Source organism: Catharus ustulatus, chromosome 1 (assembly GCF_009819885.2).
Source record: "Catharus ustulatus isolate bCatUst1 chromosome 1, bCatUst1.pri.v2, whole genome shotgun sequence".
In the NCBI taxonomy this organism is placed as follows: domain Eukaryota; kingdom Metazoa; phylum Chordata; class Aves; order Passeriformes; family Turdidae; genus Catharus; species Catharus ustulatus.
In genome coordinates, this window is record NC_046221.1 from 82,912,779 (window position 1) to 82,927,751 (window position 14,973).

Sequence of the window (14,973 nt, forward strand, 5' to 3'; positions counted from 1 at the left end):
GGATTAGTAAATGTATTCAGAAGAACACTTGTTACTTGCATTTTTACATATGGCTGCTTTTTGTGAAAAAGGAGAAAGGAAACCTTTTGTGAGTGCTAACACTGTTTTCTTCTGTTAACCCTGTAATAGATTTTGACCGACCTAGTGATCATGAAGAAGCTTTTGCTAGAGATCTTTTAGAGTTTCCCTCTTTAGAAAATGGTGCTGGCACAAATGATGACGATGACTCAAGCATCGGTTTGCCCGTCCAGCAAAAGCGAAGGAAAGAGCAAACTGATGTCAAGGCGGATCACACCTCCAGACAGAGTAAAGAGAGACCATCCACTGCAGGGTTGTCCTTGCCTTTGACCAGTGACCAAACCTTTAATTTAATGAGTGGAATTGCTGGCAATGTCATCACAGCTGCGGTGTCTGCTGCCATCAAAGACCAACTGCAGTCCCTACAGCAAGCTCCCTCACAAGCAGCACCCAGTTTGAGCGAGGAGACAGACACAGAGGAAGGTGATGATTTTGAACTGCTTGACCAGTCTGAGCTAGAGCAGATTGAGAAAGAATTGGGACTTTCACAAGGTCAAGAAGCAGAATCCCAGGAAAAGAAAAAGTCTTCAGGCTTCCTTTCAAATCTGCTTGGAAGTCATTAACCTGGAAGTTGCAGCTGGTACAACTGAAGAAATTAAACATAAAACACACACAAAAAAAATCATCAAATGCAAAAAAAAAAAAAAAAAAAAAGAAAAGAAAAAGTGAGAGAAGAAAATTCTGAGCTGTAAGCTTTAACTGTCCCTTTAGATGTGTTGTAATAATTTCCCTTATGCAGAGTGAATTAACTGGATAAATATCAGCTAATACTGATAGTTTAATATTTCTGGTAGTTATACCTCAATGTAATAGCATGGAAATGAATTATCTATCCACTGTTTGGTTGCAGATGTGTGGTGGAAGTCAGTTCAAAACAGCTGAGAGAGAGGTTTCTTTTACCTTTTTGCCAACCATCTATTTTGGGGTCCTGAGCCAAATTTTCAATATCGGCAGTTTATTTACTCTAATTCTCCAATCATGCAATACAATTAATATTGTGAGAGCAAATTACCAGAGGGCTGCAGTGAGATTAACTGCATATCACCTCCTTCAATCCTATCAGAAAGTATGGATCCCTGCAGTTAGCATTATCTGTAGCGCATCTACTATATATAAAACACATTACCTGGCACAACTCGAGTTTAAATATGTGTGCAACACTGTAAAACCCCCTAGATTTCATACTTAAAACCTTTGAATTATTTTGGATATGGTGATGCATTTCCAAATTTTTTGCTGTTATAGGCTTGTAGAGTTGTAAAGTGGCATGCTATATGACTGACCACCTGCTGTGTTCCTTGATGGAGTCTGGTCCTTGGCAGTATTGCCCATGTGAAGTCAGCCAATGAATCTTTATGTTTAAAAGTTAGTATTGTGTAAACTGAACAACCTTTTTGGGAGCAGGTGAGGGTAGTTATTGTTTGGAGTAGAGGTTAGAGATGTAAAAAAAAAAGCATAACAGCTTTTTAGTTGCCACTTCCTTAATTCAAGATTCTGTAGGTTTTGGTTTGGCTTTTTTTTCCATGATAGCTGCTTCCACTTGCAACAAAATTTGTGTTGCAAGCTGATTATTTTAAGATATTTAGAAGCATTTGGTGAGGTCAGTGGCTAGAGAAGACACTCAGAATATTCTTCTTGGCATGTAATTTAAATATGGTTAAAAAAAAACTTGTTTAAATTATTTGCCAGTTTAAAGTCCACACATGCTGAGTGAGTGGCATGGGATCTCAAGCAGATAACTTATTTTTCTAGGGCTTTTTTGTTCACCTGTGACAAAAGTGCATTGCAATACCAAGTGATAGTAATCCAAGAAATAGGAAGAAATAAAGCTAGTTTTCTTAATGTGATGTAAACCATTAGCAAAGTTGAGGGACCATGTCAGCTGCTACTACTACTCAAGTAAATTTCCATTTGCTGGCATTTGAAGAGGTAAATACTGTTATCTAGGACCCTCAAAAAGTACAGCAACAGATAATAAAAATCTTGCACTAACATATATGTGTAGGTAAACCTGTGTTTGAAACTAACTTCATTTTGTATATCTTTTTCCTTTGGAGGTGGAAAAATAGGCGGATGGCCAAAAAGAGTATAGCAAAAGGAAAGATGCTCAGATTTTTTGACACTAGCTTTATTGTTGCTTGTGCTTTTTGTGTCAGTAATGCATATTGACTGTGTTTGCTGTCCTTTACCAATAAAAGGGTAAGCCTGTGCCTTCATTATCAAATACATTATGAAATAAGTGGATGCTGGATAAAGATCCCACAAGATGCAGCTTTCAAAATTACAATATCTCAACACCCGAGTTTCTGGAAATCATTAGAGAACATGGTCAACATCACTTCCATAGCCTTAGTTGCTAAGTTTCTTTAGTTTTCACCAGCCCGTTCTTCTCATTTGGAAAAAACAAATAAACAAAAAACTAAAATACCCAACCAAAATTTTAAAAAGTTTTTGTTGAAAAATCTGTGAGTTTTAAAAGTTCTCAGATGACTTAAAAGCCTCATTTCCTTGCCGCATATTCAGGACAATCTGTTCAGTTAAAAGAATACAAATCCAAGTTGCTGATGAAGCTTTGTAGGATCCCCTAACAACTGCGTGCTTCCTTGTCCAGGAGTACTGGTGCCAGAAGGGGAAACAGGCTGCAGGACAGTGAGAGGCGGGAGGAAGGGAGCAGTCCTTCACAGGCTTTTCTGGAGCAGATTGGCAGGACAGACTAGCTGGCTGTCAATGGTGGCATTGTAACAGCGTGCACTTTATTGTTGTTTTATGAAAAATACTTGTGGTTATAAAAGTATGTAACACAGGGGCACTCTTCTAGGATAATAGATTAGATCAGAAAGAAAAGCAGTTGGAGGAGTTTCTCAGACTTTTTGTAAATTACCCATTTTCTGGTTTCAAGATAAGTAAATAGATTGATTTTTCTCCAGTGCAACTCTCATTTTTTTTTTTCAGAAAGAAAAAAACAATCAGAACTTGAACAAGAAAATCATTAAAGTTAGGCACATAGTTGTTTATCTAAGTGTCTTCAGAATTTTTTTCTGCTATCATGGTAGCCAAGTCCATTCAAGCCCCTAAATACTGTGTAATGGGAAAGATGTAATTCTGTAACATTTAATATTCTTCCTCAGGTAGTAAAAATATGTCTAATTATCTCTTCCCTTCCACACAACCACATGTAAGAAACACTTCGCTTGGACACAATACATTCCACTGCCAGCAGTTCACCAGCAAAACACAAGAAAATGTTTCTGTCCTTTGTGGATCCCTTTCACACTGCCCTCAGTTGGAAATCCCTTGAGAAAACTTTATTTTGCTGTATTATAGCAGCAGCCACAAAATAGCAGTTCCTTAAAAATTCCTGTCACAATGTCCATAGTATCTTTCCTACCAAGCACTGTCATCACCTTCCCATCCTTCAAACTGAATGCATGGGCAGGAAGACAGGCAAGGGAGTAGAAGGCAGTACATAGCTTTGAAACCTGCAGTTTTTCCATGGGAAGCCTGCTTGCGTGTGATCTCCAGCCAAAAGGCACACAGGCAGCACAGAGCCGATGCCATGGGGTAACAGTGTGTGATCCTGCCCTGGGATCCGTGCTGCTTGTGCTGTGTGTGTGCTCGCCCCTGGCAGCAAAGGGCTCACCCTCCTGTGCCTTGCAGTGCCTTCTTCACACATCCTGCAGAAGAAAAGGACGTGTGTCAGGGCAGGGATGCAGGTCACTCTTTCATACTCAGAAAATTTCCCTTTGTGTCTGCACACGTAAGTGACAGGATCACCATCAGATTGGTGGCCTTGAACGTGTCAAATCCAGTGCAAAACCACCCATTTCCAGCACACTGGTTTTCCATGTGTACGTAGCACACACTTGCTGACCATTCTTCTGTTTGTTAGTGGAAAAAAATACCATTCTATGCAGAGGAAGTTAAATAATTGTAACCCAAAGTAACAGATCTGAAGAGATACTCGTTCTACTTGTTCTGTGTTCGTTCTGCACTTTTTCCAGGCTGACCCAGCCTTCTGAACAAATCCCTGTAGTCTCCACGTCTGTTCTCAGCACATGAGCGGCGTCGCAGTCTGTGAGTAACCCCCACCCGGGCAACCAGAAACTGGAGAATTACAAAATGTCCGTATTTAAGTATTCTGCAGCACTTTACCTGCCTGATCACTGTTTTGTAAACATGGAACTATTATATTGATTGTTTTAATAAATATGTGTTAGTTTTTATCTTTCATCATCTCGTTGTGTGTTTGCTTCCGGAAATGGAAAACCCCTGTAACAACAAACGAGGTGACCTTATCAGCCTCTACAGCTGCCTGCAAGGAGGTGCGAGCCAGGGGGGGTTCGGCCTCTTCCCCAGGGAACCAGTGACAGGACAAGAAGACAGGCATAAGCTGCAACAAGGAAGGCTTAGCTCGAACATCAGGAAGAATTTCTTCACGGAAAGGGCGATCAGATACTGGAAGGGGCTGCCCGGGGAGGTGGTGGAGTCACGGTCCCTGGAGGCGTTTCAGGAAGACTGGATGTACCATGGTCTAGTTAACACCAAGGCGGTGTTGGGCCATAGGTTGGACTCGATGATCTAAGACATATTTTCCTGCCTAACTGATTCTGTGAAAACAATCAAACAAACAAAACAAAAAGAAAAAACGGACCCCAAACCAACCCCAGCCCGCAGTGCGGCAGGGCGGCGTGGGCGCCGCTCCGGTGCCCTCCGGCCGCCAGGGGGCGGGCGCGGGCCGCTCCCGCCGGAAGCCGCGCGGCCGCTTCCTGCCCGCACTTCCTGCCCGCGCGCCCCGCCCCGCGCCCGGCACCGCCAGCTTCGCCGGCAGTAGGTGCGTGTCCTGGGCCTGGGGGGCGGGATGGGACGGGACGGGACGGGACCGCACTGCATGGCATGGCATGGCTCGGCGAGGGTGGGGAACAGGCGGCGTGGCCCGGCCGAGCCGGCTGCGCTCCCTGGGGATGCAGGCTCCTGTGAGCCCGGCCTGATCCACGCCTGGCCTGGTGGCTCCCGGGTGCCGCCTACGCCCCATCTTATCTCTTTTTAAATTTTATTTGTATTAATTTATCTATAGGTTTTGCCCGGATTTTTGTTGTCCGTGTGGTAAACACCTGCCTTGTACCAGGATTTGGGACACGGGCTCGGTTTAAATCCAACCGAAGGCAGCTAAAAGTCAGCCGTAGTAAAGAGCCTCAGGGGAAGTCGCGATTTATCTGGAAGGGCTTGGCTGTGCTGCGGGCTTGTGAGCGCCTGGGGTGTCGTTTTGCTGGGCCCCACACCAGGTAGGACTCGGGGCTTCGGTCCTGTGGCCTAAAACGGGAGGGGAAAATGCAGGCGGCCGGTAGGAAGTTGTCGTGTAATTATAGGGGATTCCTCTGGTTTATGCAGTTTGAGCTGTAAACATGACTCCAGTCAGAGGTGAAGATTTATGGCTTTATTTTGTCTTAGTTACAAACTTCTTCTTCTGAGCCGCTTTGTTTTGGGTGGGGCGAGCGGGAGGAGATGGAGTGTTTTTAAATGCCCCGGTGGCAGTGTTGCATGTAGTTTCTGTCTGTCGTCATGGACCAGAACAGTGTTCTGTCTCAGAGTCCTGCAAGGAGTTTGTCACTAACAGCCAGCGTGGTGCTGGATCACCGGTTTATGGCAAAGGTTGGTGCTTGGGCGGGGAGAGGGGCAGGGAGCCAACACTCAGATCTCTCAGAGGGCGGAGAGTACAAAACGCATCTGTTACACTGAGTAGATGCTTATAAAATAAGATAAAATAATATGACCTTTATTTTCTGCATCTCCCCCTGTCACTGTCACACTGTAGATAGCACAAACAATGATAAGTAAGGAGCCCAGTGGTTCCAGGGAATGAGCATTTCGTAATGTGTGTTTTGACTCTACGTGTTTATGACTTCTGCCACTGCTTCTCCCTGTTAGTAGCTTCAGGGAGGGGCTGCTTTTCCTCTCCCTGCTTTCAGACCCCCTCATCCTCTTTTTCTCCAGATTAAGCCATAGTTTTTCTAAATCAATTAAGGGATGAGGATGTTTTCTGTGATCTCCAGATCGCAATTTCTTTGATCTTTGCTTTTGGACCATTTAAGAAATTCCTTCAACTTCTTTAAGAAAGAAAAAAAGCTGAGTTTCATGTGTGGATTTGTAAAGGACAGCATCAGTGGCAGGTCACTGCTCTGCAGCTGTCCTGTACTCGCCCCGGTAACACGGCTCAGCTGGATGGTGGGAAGGGGAGGGAGACCGGGGTTAGCAGTGACTAGACCTAGGCATGACGGACTGCATCTCCAGATGAACAGCTCTGCAGGGTAAAGTGTTGTCAACACTACATGCACTGCTCCAAAGTAGCTAAGAAGGCTTTATTTTTAAATGCAGTACCTCTTTTTTTAGCCATTTAATAAGGCTGTGGGAAGTAGGAAATAGGCCTGTAAGCAGGTTTTCCCTTTTTACCCTTATTTCTGAGGAATCACTGGTCTCCTCAAAGTCTTACAGTTGGCAGAACATGAGCTTGTTAAGAACCTTTATCACTGATCTCCAGTGTAGAAAGAAAAGCGTAGAGCTACTGAGATACTGTTCAGAAGTATGTGACTAGGGGCCATCTCCTGCATCCCAATCCCAACAGGCACAGCCTTCTGCATCCAGAGCTGGGATGCTCAGCTGCTACTGTGGTACAAGTAAGCTCAAAGTCTTTTATTTATAAATTTCCTCTCTTGCTCCTGCTCATGAATACCGCACTCATTGTTGATGCTGGTGTTAAATAAATTTAATTCTGTGCAAGAGCTGTGTGTCTAATACTGCCTTGAAAGAAAGTTGTTGGGATGTTGTGTTGGTGGATTTTTTGTGTCTGTTACTTAATTTTTCTTGCATGATTTTATTTTTTGCCACTTTCTAGTAATGGCCACCTACACTTGCATCACTTGCCGTGTGGCTTTCAAGGATGGTGACATTCAGCGTGCCCACTACAAAACCGACTGGCACAGGTACAACCTGAAGCGTAAAGTTGCTGACATGCCTCCTGTCACTGCTGAGAATTTCCAAGAGAGAGTCCTGGCACAGAGAGCAGTAGCAGAGGAGCAGAACAAGATCACTGCCACTTACTGCACAGTGTGTAGCAAGAGGTTCTCCACCTTCAATGCCTATGAGAATCACCTGAAGTCCAAGAAGCACCTGGAGCTGGAGAAGAAAGCTGTTCAAGCTGTCAGCAAGAAGGTGAAAATATTAAATGAGAAGAATCTGGAAAAGGGACTGGCCCCAGAGAGTGTAAATAAAGATGAAATGAACACAGCTATTCAGCAAGCCATCAGAGCCCAGCCATCTTCATCTCCAAAGAAGACACCTCTGCCTCCTAGTGATGCAAGTAGCTCTCCAGTTTCCAGGGAAAGCGCCAGCTTGTCCCAGAGCAGAGAACGACCAGAAATACCTCCACGGCTGCAGTGGTTTGAACAGCAAGCAAGGAAGCTGGCTAAGCAACAAGCAGAGGAAGAAGAGGATAATGAAGAAGGTAAGGCAGTAAACACACTGATAGAAGACAGTTTGGGGTAAGCTATGGTTTGAGCAAAAGCTTCCTCCTATTTCTGTAGCAGTGCAGCATTTTCCATCACAAAAGATCTTGCTGTTGGTTAAATTTTCAGTTTAGCAAAGGAGTTAAGGTTGGCCCATGTTTGCAGTCAACGACTCTGTATTAATGTCTGAACTGCCAGCAGTTCAGTTTACAGACAGACATTAATGCATGTAAAGATTGAAATAAATAGTCATTAGTATGAGCAGTATTTCCCACAGAAAATGTCAAAGGCAGTTTCCTTTAAAGAAGGCTAATCTAACAGGTTACCCTAAAACTACTTCTGAAAAATAAATGAACAAAACTCAGGTTATGATCATTTGCTACTGTCCCAACTCATTTCCTATCTGTTGAAGGGAGGTGGGACTGCGGCTGGTTTTGTTTCCCTCTGCCCAGCAAGACCAGAGGAGAAAGTTTGTTCTTTAAACTGTTACTTCTTATCCTGGCATCACTTCTCAGCATGTTGATGTCTGTGTTAAAATGGGTTTAAGAGTTGCCTCCCCAGTGGCCTTTTCCTGTGAATACAGCTCTGTGTTGGAGGTCAACCTGGAAAGCAGACAGCTGAAAAGATCAGAGCTTCAGAACTTCCAGAAAAGGGTTATTTTTAACGTGGGTGCTTTCAGTGCTGTAGTTGACAGTGCAGCTCCAAACGCATCTATTGGAGCAGATGAATGGGGTGATTGAGCAAGGGGGATAGGTATGAATGAGGGGGAGCTTCATTCCAGCTTCTGAAACCCATGTCACGTTACTGCATCTGTTACAGCAGTTTTGTGCTCTTGAAGTTTCAGTTGCAGTTCAGTGAATCTATTCTACACAAGAAGAAACATTTGCCTCTGAACATACATCATAACACCTAGAGAAGAAGCCAGCTTGCTTGGCTAGTCTAGTATTCATGTGTTAATCGTAAATTGTATTGTGAAAATCTTAGGTTTTTGAATACTAATTGTTCTTTTAAGTGTGTTAACAGGAGTGTGTTTTCCCTCACTGCTAGAAATGAGTATTTTCCTGGTGTTACCAGAGTTTTCTTGCTTTCAGTGAGACATGCTTGTGTTCTTGCACTGAGGTGAATGAAATTTGAGGCCTAGAAACAGCAGTAAAGTGCTAATAGTTGAGAAAATGGAAGAGGAAAAGTATCGGATCTGCCAGTGGTTTTTATGAGCAACTTTGTGCTTTGCTGTGCATCTTAAAAAGAAATATCTTTTACTGGCAGTCCTAAATTCTTGCACCTGGACTGTATGGTGCTTAGCTGTAAGAACTGTAAGAACAAAGAATGCAATATATTCTAGGATGTTTTTAAGTGTATAAGTTTTCCTAACTTATTTGGAACTTATTTAACTTGGGAAAAGTATAAAATAAATATATTTTTTTAAAACTTCCTTTAAAAGACTGGGAAGATATGGATTCTGATGAAGACAGTGTCTCTGATGAAGACATTGGGTCTGACGAAGAGATGGAAAGTGTGGAAGAGGAGGAACAACAGGCAGAGTCTGAAAGCGTTCCTGCTGTTGGAGCCATACCAGTCACAGACTGCTTGTTCTGTTCCCATCACTCAAGATCTCTCACAAAAAATGTGGCACATATGACAAAAATCCACAGCTTCTTTATTCCAGACATAGAGTACCTTGTGGATCTCAGAGGACTAATCAAGTATCTTGGTATGACTGAATGTTCTCTAATTTTTTTGTCAGGATAATTATATTCTGATAGTGCTTATTTTCATATGGGTATTTCACCAAAAGTTCTGGTTTGGGTTTGTTTTTTTTGTTGTTGTTGTCTGAGTGCTGTCAGTATTTTGATCATGAGCAGGATCAAAGGTTTTTCAAGGAGAATGAGAAAAAACTTGGATGAGCAAATATGGTCATGTGCCCTGTAGATCTCACATAATTTACTGATGTTGAGAAAGTTGTTCAGATAACATGAAATGTGGGACAAAATTCTGTTGCTAAAGCTTGCATATGAACTGTGTTGCCCTACCAGTGAGTCACAAGTATTTTGTCTCTTTGGTTTACAATGCTCATAAGAGAGCTAAAAGCTAGGAAAAAAACGTATCATCCTTCAAGTCTAAAAATAATGATGGAGTATTGGATAGAAAAACACATTGGAAGTGTGAAATTTGTTATTGAAAATACTGAATGGCCCATATTTGTCACAAGAAATCTTTAAAGAACCAGACTTGTCCCTGATGGGGCCATATGGTCAAGGCATGGAAACAGCAGGGCTGTCCTGGAAATTAAGGGCTCAAGGCTCCTCTTAAGTCTTTCTGCTGCAAGCTGGGAAGGCTTTGTCACAGAAGTGTTAATTACTGTCTAGGATGATTTTGTTCAGACCAAAAGAAGTGCCAATGTTTTCTGCAGGAGAGAAAGTTGGCGTTGGGAAAATCTGCATCTGGTGCAATGAAAAGGGGAAATCCTTCTACTCTACGGAAGCAGTCCAGGCTCATATGAATGACAAAAGCCACTGCAAACTCTTCACAGATGGAGATGCTGCCCTGGAATTTGCAGATTTCTATGATTTTAGGTGAGGTAATTTCTCTTTGAGGGGGACACAAGTGGGGACAGACAAAAGAACAATTAAATATCATATTAGAAACTATTATTCATTCTTAAAATTAAGTGGTGTTTCAAGTTCCAGTACTTATTTTGCATTGCTGGTTTCCCACTCTTAGGTAATGGTAACAACAAGGTTGGTTGTCTTCTTTTGTGGCCGTTATTACCAGGCCTGTGTCAAAGTACATTTTGAATTCTGTTTTGTATGTTTGCTGTTAGTGAATTGAGATTTCAGTGCACTGGCAAAGGCCATAAAAGGTCATAACTGTCTTTCCCATTACCTTTTAAACAGATTATGGACTTAACACCTACTGCGGGTTTCTTACATAAGTTTTATTGTGTAGCTGGAGTTGAACAGGACTGCTGTGATTTAGAGGACTCTTGTTGAACTTCTTGCAACTTATCCTAAGCTGTGTTCATGTTGGTCAGAAATACCTCGTATCATGGTGACAGGTGGAGCTTTTGGGAGCACTCGTTCAGTAGCTGTGCAGAGCTGGTGACCTGCACTGTGGTGGCTTTTCACCGTAAGTCACTGTTAAGTGCGCAGCAGCAGAAGTGTGCTGAGTTGCAGAACAGGGTGGAGGAAAGAGGTTCCTTGTCTTCAGGCTCTGTTCAGGGCAAGGTTCTGCTGTTAGGAACTCTCAGACCAAGGCAGGTGAAACATAGCAATGCTTGTGCCTTGCTGTAGCAGTTCATGGTGGTTCTTTTGTAGAGTGGGTCTGGATAGCTGTGGTTGCTCACCATGTTTAAACCATATATTGCTGCTCTTCCACAGGAGCAGTTACCCTGATCATGAGGATGGGAATGATGTGGAGGGTCCTGGAAAGCGCCTGACAGAGAAAGAGTTGGATTATGATGATGACACCATGGAGCTGATCCTTCCGTCAGGTGGGGACCGAGTTTCTGTTTTAACTTACTGTCTCTGTACTTCCCATATCTGCCTCCAGTACCTGCAGTACAGACAACTGTTGTGTTTTCCTCTGGGAAGGAAGAAGGTAGTTTTGCATTTAAGTGTCTTTGGGGTTATGTCCTCACCTTCCGTTATTTTCACTGCCAAGTAGTTCCACTTCTTCAGCACTGATGGATATGTGGACTGTGGCAATGGGGTGCTTTGCCCATTTTACATCTTCATCATCATGTGACTCTCATGGTATGCTCCAACAAGAGTTTCCATATTTGTTTGAGTACAACTTGGAGAGGCTATAACTTAAAGGTATATAGTGCAGGGTTTTTTTTTTTTAGAGAGCCAGCTCCTACCTAATTCAGTAAATTAAATTATTAAATAGCCTTTCTCTAGTTCAGCATTTGGCACTCTTGCTTGCTTTTTTTTGTTTGGTGATTTTGTATGAGGGGACCTCAGCCCTTTCATTCTGAAAAGTGCTGCCAACTCTGCAGTTACACAAGTTTTCCTGAATGTCAGCAAGTGGCATCACTGTCACTTCAAACAACATTGCCTCTGCTCATTCCAGTAATTAAATTTTTTTTTTTCTGATAACTGCTTGTTTGTTATCTGAGCTAAGACCCTCTTGAACAGCAGCACATTTTGTGCTTTTTCTTCAAGCAGCTCTTACAACAATTACATTGAGTTCCTAGTAATCCTAAAATTTTTAAGTTTCTGGACCCTTTAAAGACATTTTTCAGCAGAGGAGTTTTCCATGTTTTTCACAATGTGATTGAGTACTCCATTTCAGAAGCTGTTTCATGATGGATAATAAGATGTCTCCTCCTGTGAACAGGTGCCAGAGTGGGTCACCGTTCCCTGATGAGGTACTACAAGCAGCGTTTTGGTGTGACAAGAGCCGTGGCTGTTGCGAAGAACAAGAAAGCCGTGGGTCGGGTACTGCAACAGTACCGAGCCTTGGGCTGGACAGGGCAGGCAGGTGAGTGACAATGGGAGGGCTTTATAGAGGAGGAGGCTCTGGGATGTCAGCACCCTACAATTCCAGAGGTCGACTTTACTTTACACATGGGGTTTATACAGTAGTTTGCCTTCTATTTGGTTCATTTTAATTCCTGACATCCAAGGAGATATAGGAAGTTTGTTTTTAAAATCCAGTGTAGCTGCTGTGCAGATTTTTCATTCCGTTGTTCGTGATACTTGGTGACTTCCTGAGATTTCTTGGTTTCTGTCTGTTCAAGCCACTACTCTTGCAATTTAATAATATAACATAAGTCATGCTTTGACAGAATACTTTTCCAGTTGGGGAACATTGTTGTGGTCTATATCCACTTTTGAAATATAAGAACAGTGTTGTGGTCTATATCCACTTTTGAAATATAAGAACAGTTTGTGGTCTATATCCACTTTTGAAATATAAGAATCATGCTTACAATGCAAAACAACCTTTTACCTTAATCACAGTCATGGGTATTTGTAGAGGGAACTGGGCTTTGCCCGGAGAAAAGTGAAGAGTGCCAGTATGGGAAGGAAAACCTACAGGTAACTGCTGAAGTACATGGACAGATCAGCTGGTTTCCATATAGGTTGTAACAAAGGTGACAAACATTGATCCATCACCCTTCCCTCTCCCTGCAGGGGCCGTCTCTGCTCAGCAGCGTGACATGCAGTACCTGCAGAGGATGAAGTCAAAGTGGATGCTCAAGACGGGAATGAGTAACAATGCTACAAAGCAGATGCATTTCCGGATGCAAGTCAGATTCTGAGTTCCAAAGAGAGCTGCCTACAGCTGGTTATGGGAAGGGGGATTTAATGACTTTGGGGTTGCGGATTCTCTTATTAAAATGGACTTGGTACCTGTCAAATACTGATGTGTTTGCTGGTGTGCCTTCCTCTGCAAAAAGAAGAATGGCAGGAAACTTGTCTCTGCTGAAATAATGGTGGGTCTAACTGAAAAATAAAGTATCTTTGGTGAAACATGTGGCAGAGTAGTCATGGCTGTGGCTGAACATACATGCATAGTCCTGCTGCCCATCTTTGTGCAGCCCATTTATGGGGGGCAGTTGACATTGTCATTTGTCTGAAAATCTTCTGTTTCCAATTCTACTAACTGGTTGAAGCCAAGAGGAGGTCCTAGATCTAAACGTTTGAGATGGAGTGTATTGAATGTTTTCAGTTGTGGTGCCAGACATATTAGCTGGGTGTTTTGGAGTTCTAGCTGGCACTGTTGAGGTGAAAATTTGAGAGTAGGCTTTCATGGAAGGTTAAGTAATAATTGTTTGAAGAAATGCACTGATGGAGAACGTAACTCCAGAATTAATACTGTCCTCAGAGGCTGACTGTGCTTACATAATGCTCCAGCTCAGGGCTGGATTAATAATCTGCAGTATAGTTGTTTGACATTGAATGTGATGAATTTTCATTTCCTGAAAACTGATCAAAATTATCCTATCATGTAGATGAATGTCAAGCAAAATTTTGCATTTCCTGCTTGTGGGAGGGAGGCACAGACTTCTGAACACCAAATCAATGTGATTATGCAGAAGAAGATTTATTGTTTACAATTAGTCCTAATTATACGCACTAGAACTACCCCCCACGTCGTCACATGTTAGTTGATTGGAAAATTCCCTTGTCCACACGTCTTGCTCAAGGCCCCCCAGGTATGCTGACTGGTCGATGTCCAGGTCTTGGCGGCCCACCTTTATCTCAGGTCTCCCATCCTGTTTTTCACTCTCTTCTCTCCTGATTTAGAACAGTTTATGTTTCAGCAACCTTGAAGGGCCTCGAAAACAAGTTTCAGGAAAATCCCCAAAGTTTCTCGCCTTTGCACCTGTTATAAACATAGTTCTAAGCTAGAAATGTGCAAAAAAACCAGCCAAGGATGGGAAAGTACAGCAAAGTACAGAGAAAAGCATCTAAACAGCAAAATATGAACAGCAATAACTAATTTTAGTCCAGCTGGTGAACACATCCCGAGCCATGGCCTGGGCTTGTTCAGGCATGTCTAGGGCCCAGACTTGTCCAATATTACCACACCTGCTTAAAACTCTGAAGATATTATGGATGACATTGCTTGTTGTTCCCACTCAGTACTGGTGTTTGGTTATCATCATGCAGTGACCCAAGACATGTATTGGCTAGAACAGGCAGGCTCTCCCACTTAAGCAGGTGAACTCTTGCAGGCTGGTGCAGAGAAATCCTACCTGTGTGTTAAAGACCTGAGGTAGCAGCACTGAGTTGGTTCTGCTGGTGTAAATGTTAAACGTTTTATCAGTTCTGACCTTCCTGTAAGGAGGTGGGCACCTTCAGAGACCTGGGCTGGCTCCTGACACCCTAAGTTGTCACGTGGAAATTGATAATTTTATAGTGGAGGTGCATGCTGTGTGGGGGTTTTGATTTTGTGCATTTTTCTGTGATACTTTGCTCATTAGTGGATATTTGTTTCTTTAGTGAAAGTTTTACTGCCTTGGAAGTGTTTTTTTGCTCTTCCTGCATTTACTGAGAACAAAGACCTTGAGCAGTAATGGAGGCCACAGGTTTGGTACAGCATTTAGTGAGTAAACTGGCTAATACATTTTTAAAAGATGCAGATTTAAGTGAAGGGAAAACTGAAGCAGAGAGAATTTTCAAGAAAGGCTGTGTTCACATCCAAAACCTTAAACTAACGTTGGATTGACTAATGAGTACCTCCTTTTTCCCGACAAGGTAGAGTTACTGCCATTGTATATCCCTAGCTGGATCTGGTGCACATTTGATTTTATTGTAGAGAGTTTACTCTGCATTATTCACTCTTGGAGCTAAGACACCTGGTCTCAGGTGTTTCAAGCTATGTGAATTTTCAGATGCCATATCCCTTATTACAGTCGTGACCTGGCCTAGCCTGTGATTACGGT

The 14,973-nt window shown here is 42.7% G+C and overlaps 2 protein-coding genes across 5 annotated transcripts in view; both read left to right on the forward strand.

The window, feature by feature from the left end:
* The window catches only part of LOC116997134 (reticulophagy regulator 1-like), a 74,690-nt gene extending 70,382 nt beyond the window's left edge, over positions 1-4,308 (forward strand). For all 3 annotated transcript variants that reach the window (XM_033061409.1, XM_033061418.2, XM_033061427.2), the window contains one exon: positions 130-4,308. In XM_033061409.1, the coding sequence (XP_032917300.1) occupies positions 130-641 (512 nt within the window). In that variant the 3' untranslated portion in view covers positions 642-4,308. The remainder of the gene's footprint in view (positions 1-129) is intronic.
* A 514-nt stretch (positions 4,309-4,822) lies between these two features.
* Positions 4,823-13,056, forward strand: ZNF622 (zinc finger protein 622). 2 transcript variants are annotated; one of them, XM_033062428.2, is made up of 8 exons: positions 4,823-4,909; positions 5,153-5,360; positions 6,968-7,576; positions 9,019-9,288; positions 9,988-10,150; positions 10,955-11,067; positions 11,916-12,059; positions 12,716-13,056. In XM_033062428.2, the coding sequence occupies exons 3-8, from the start codon at positions 6,970-6,972 to the stop codon at positions 12,841-12,843; spliced, it is 1,425 nt and encodes a 474-aa protein (XP_032918319.1). In that variant the 5' UTR covers positions 4,823-4,909; positions 5,153-5,360; positions 6,968-6,969; the 3' UTR covers positions 12,844-13,056. The 2 variants fall into 2 exon arrangements, with proteins under 2 accessions (XP_032918319.1, XP_032918329.1); XM_033062438.2 differs by lacking the exon at positions 5,153-5,360 and having other exon boundaries at positions 4,885-4,909.
* The last annotated feature ends 1,917 nt before the right edge of the window (positions 13,057-14,973 follow it).

Excerpts from the sequence above, each read along its gene's own strand:
- ZNF622 (XM_033062428.2), top strand. The coding sequence starts at position 6,970 with ATGGCCACCTACACTTGCATCACTTGCCGTGTGGCTTTCAAGGATGGT. Across the intron at positions 7,577-9,018 it reads AGAAGAGGATAATGAAGAAG|ACTGGGAAGATATGGATTCT; the intron begins GTAAGGCAGTAA and ends TTCCTTTAAAAG. Across the intron at positions 9,289-9,987 it reads AGGACTAATCAAGTATCTTG|GAGAGAAAGTTGGCGTTGGG; the intron begins GTATGACTGAAT and ends TGTTTTCTGCAG.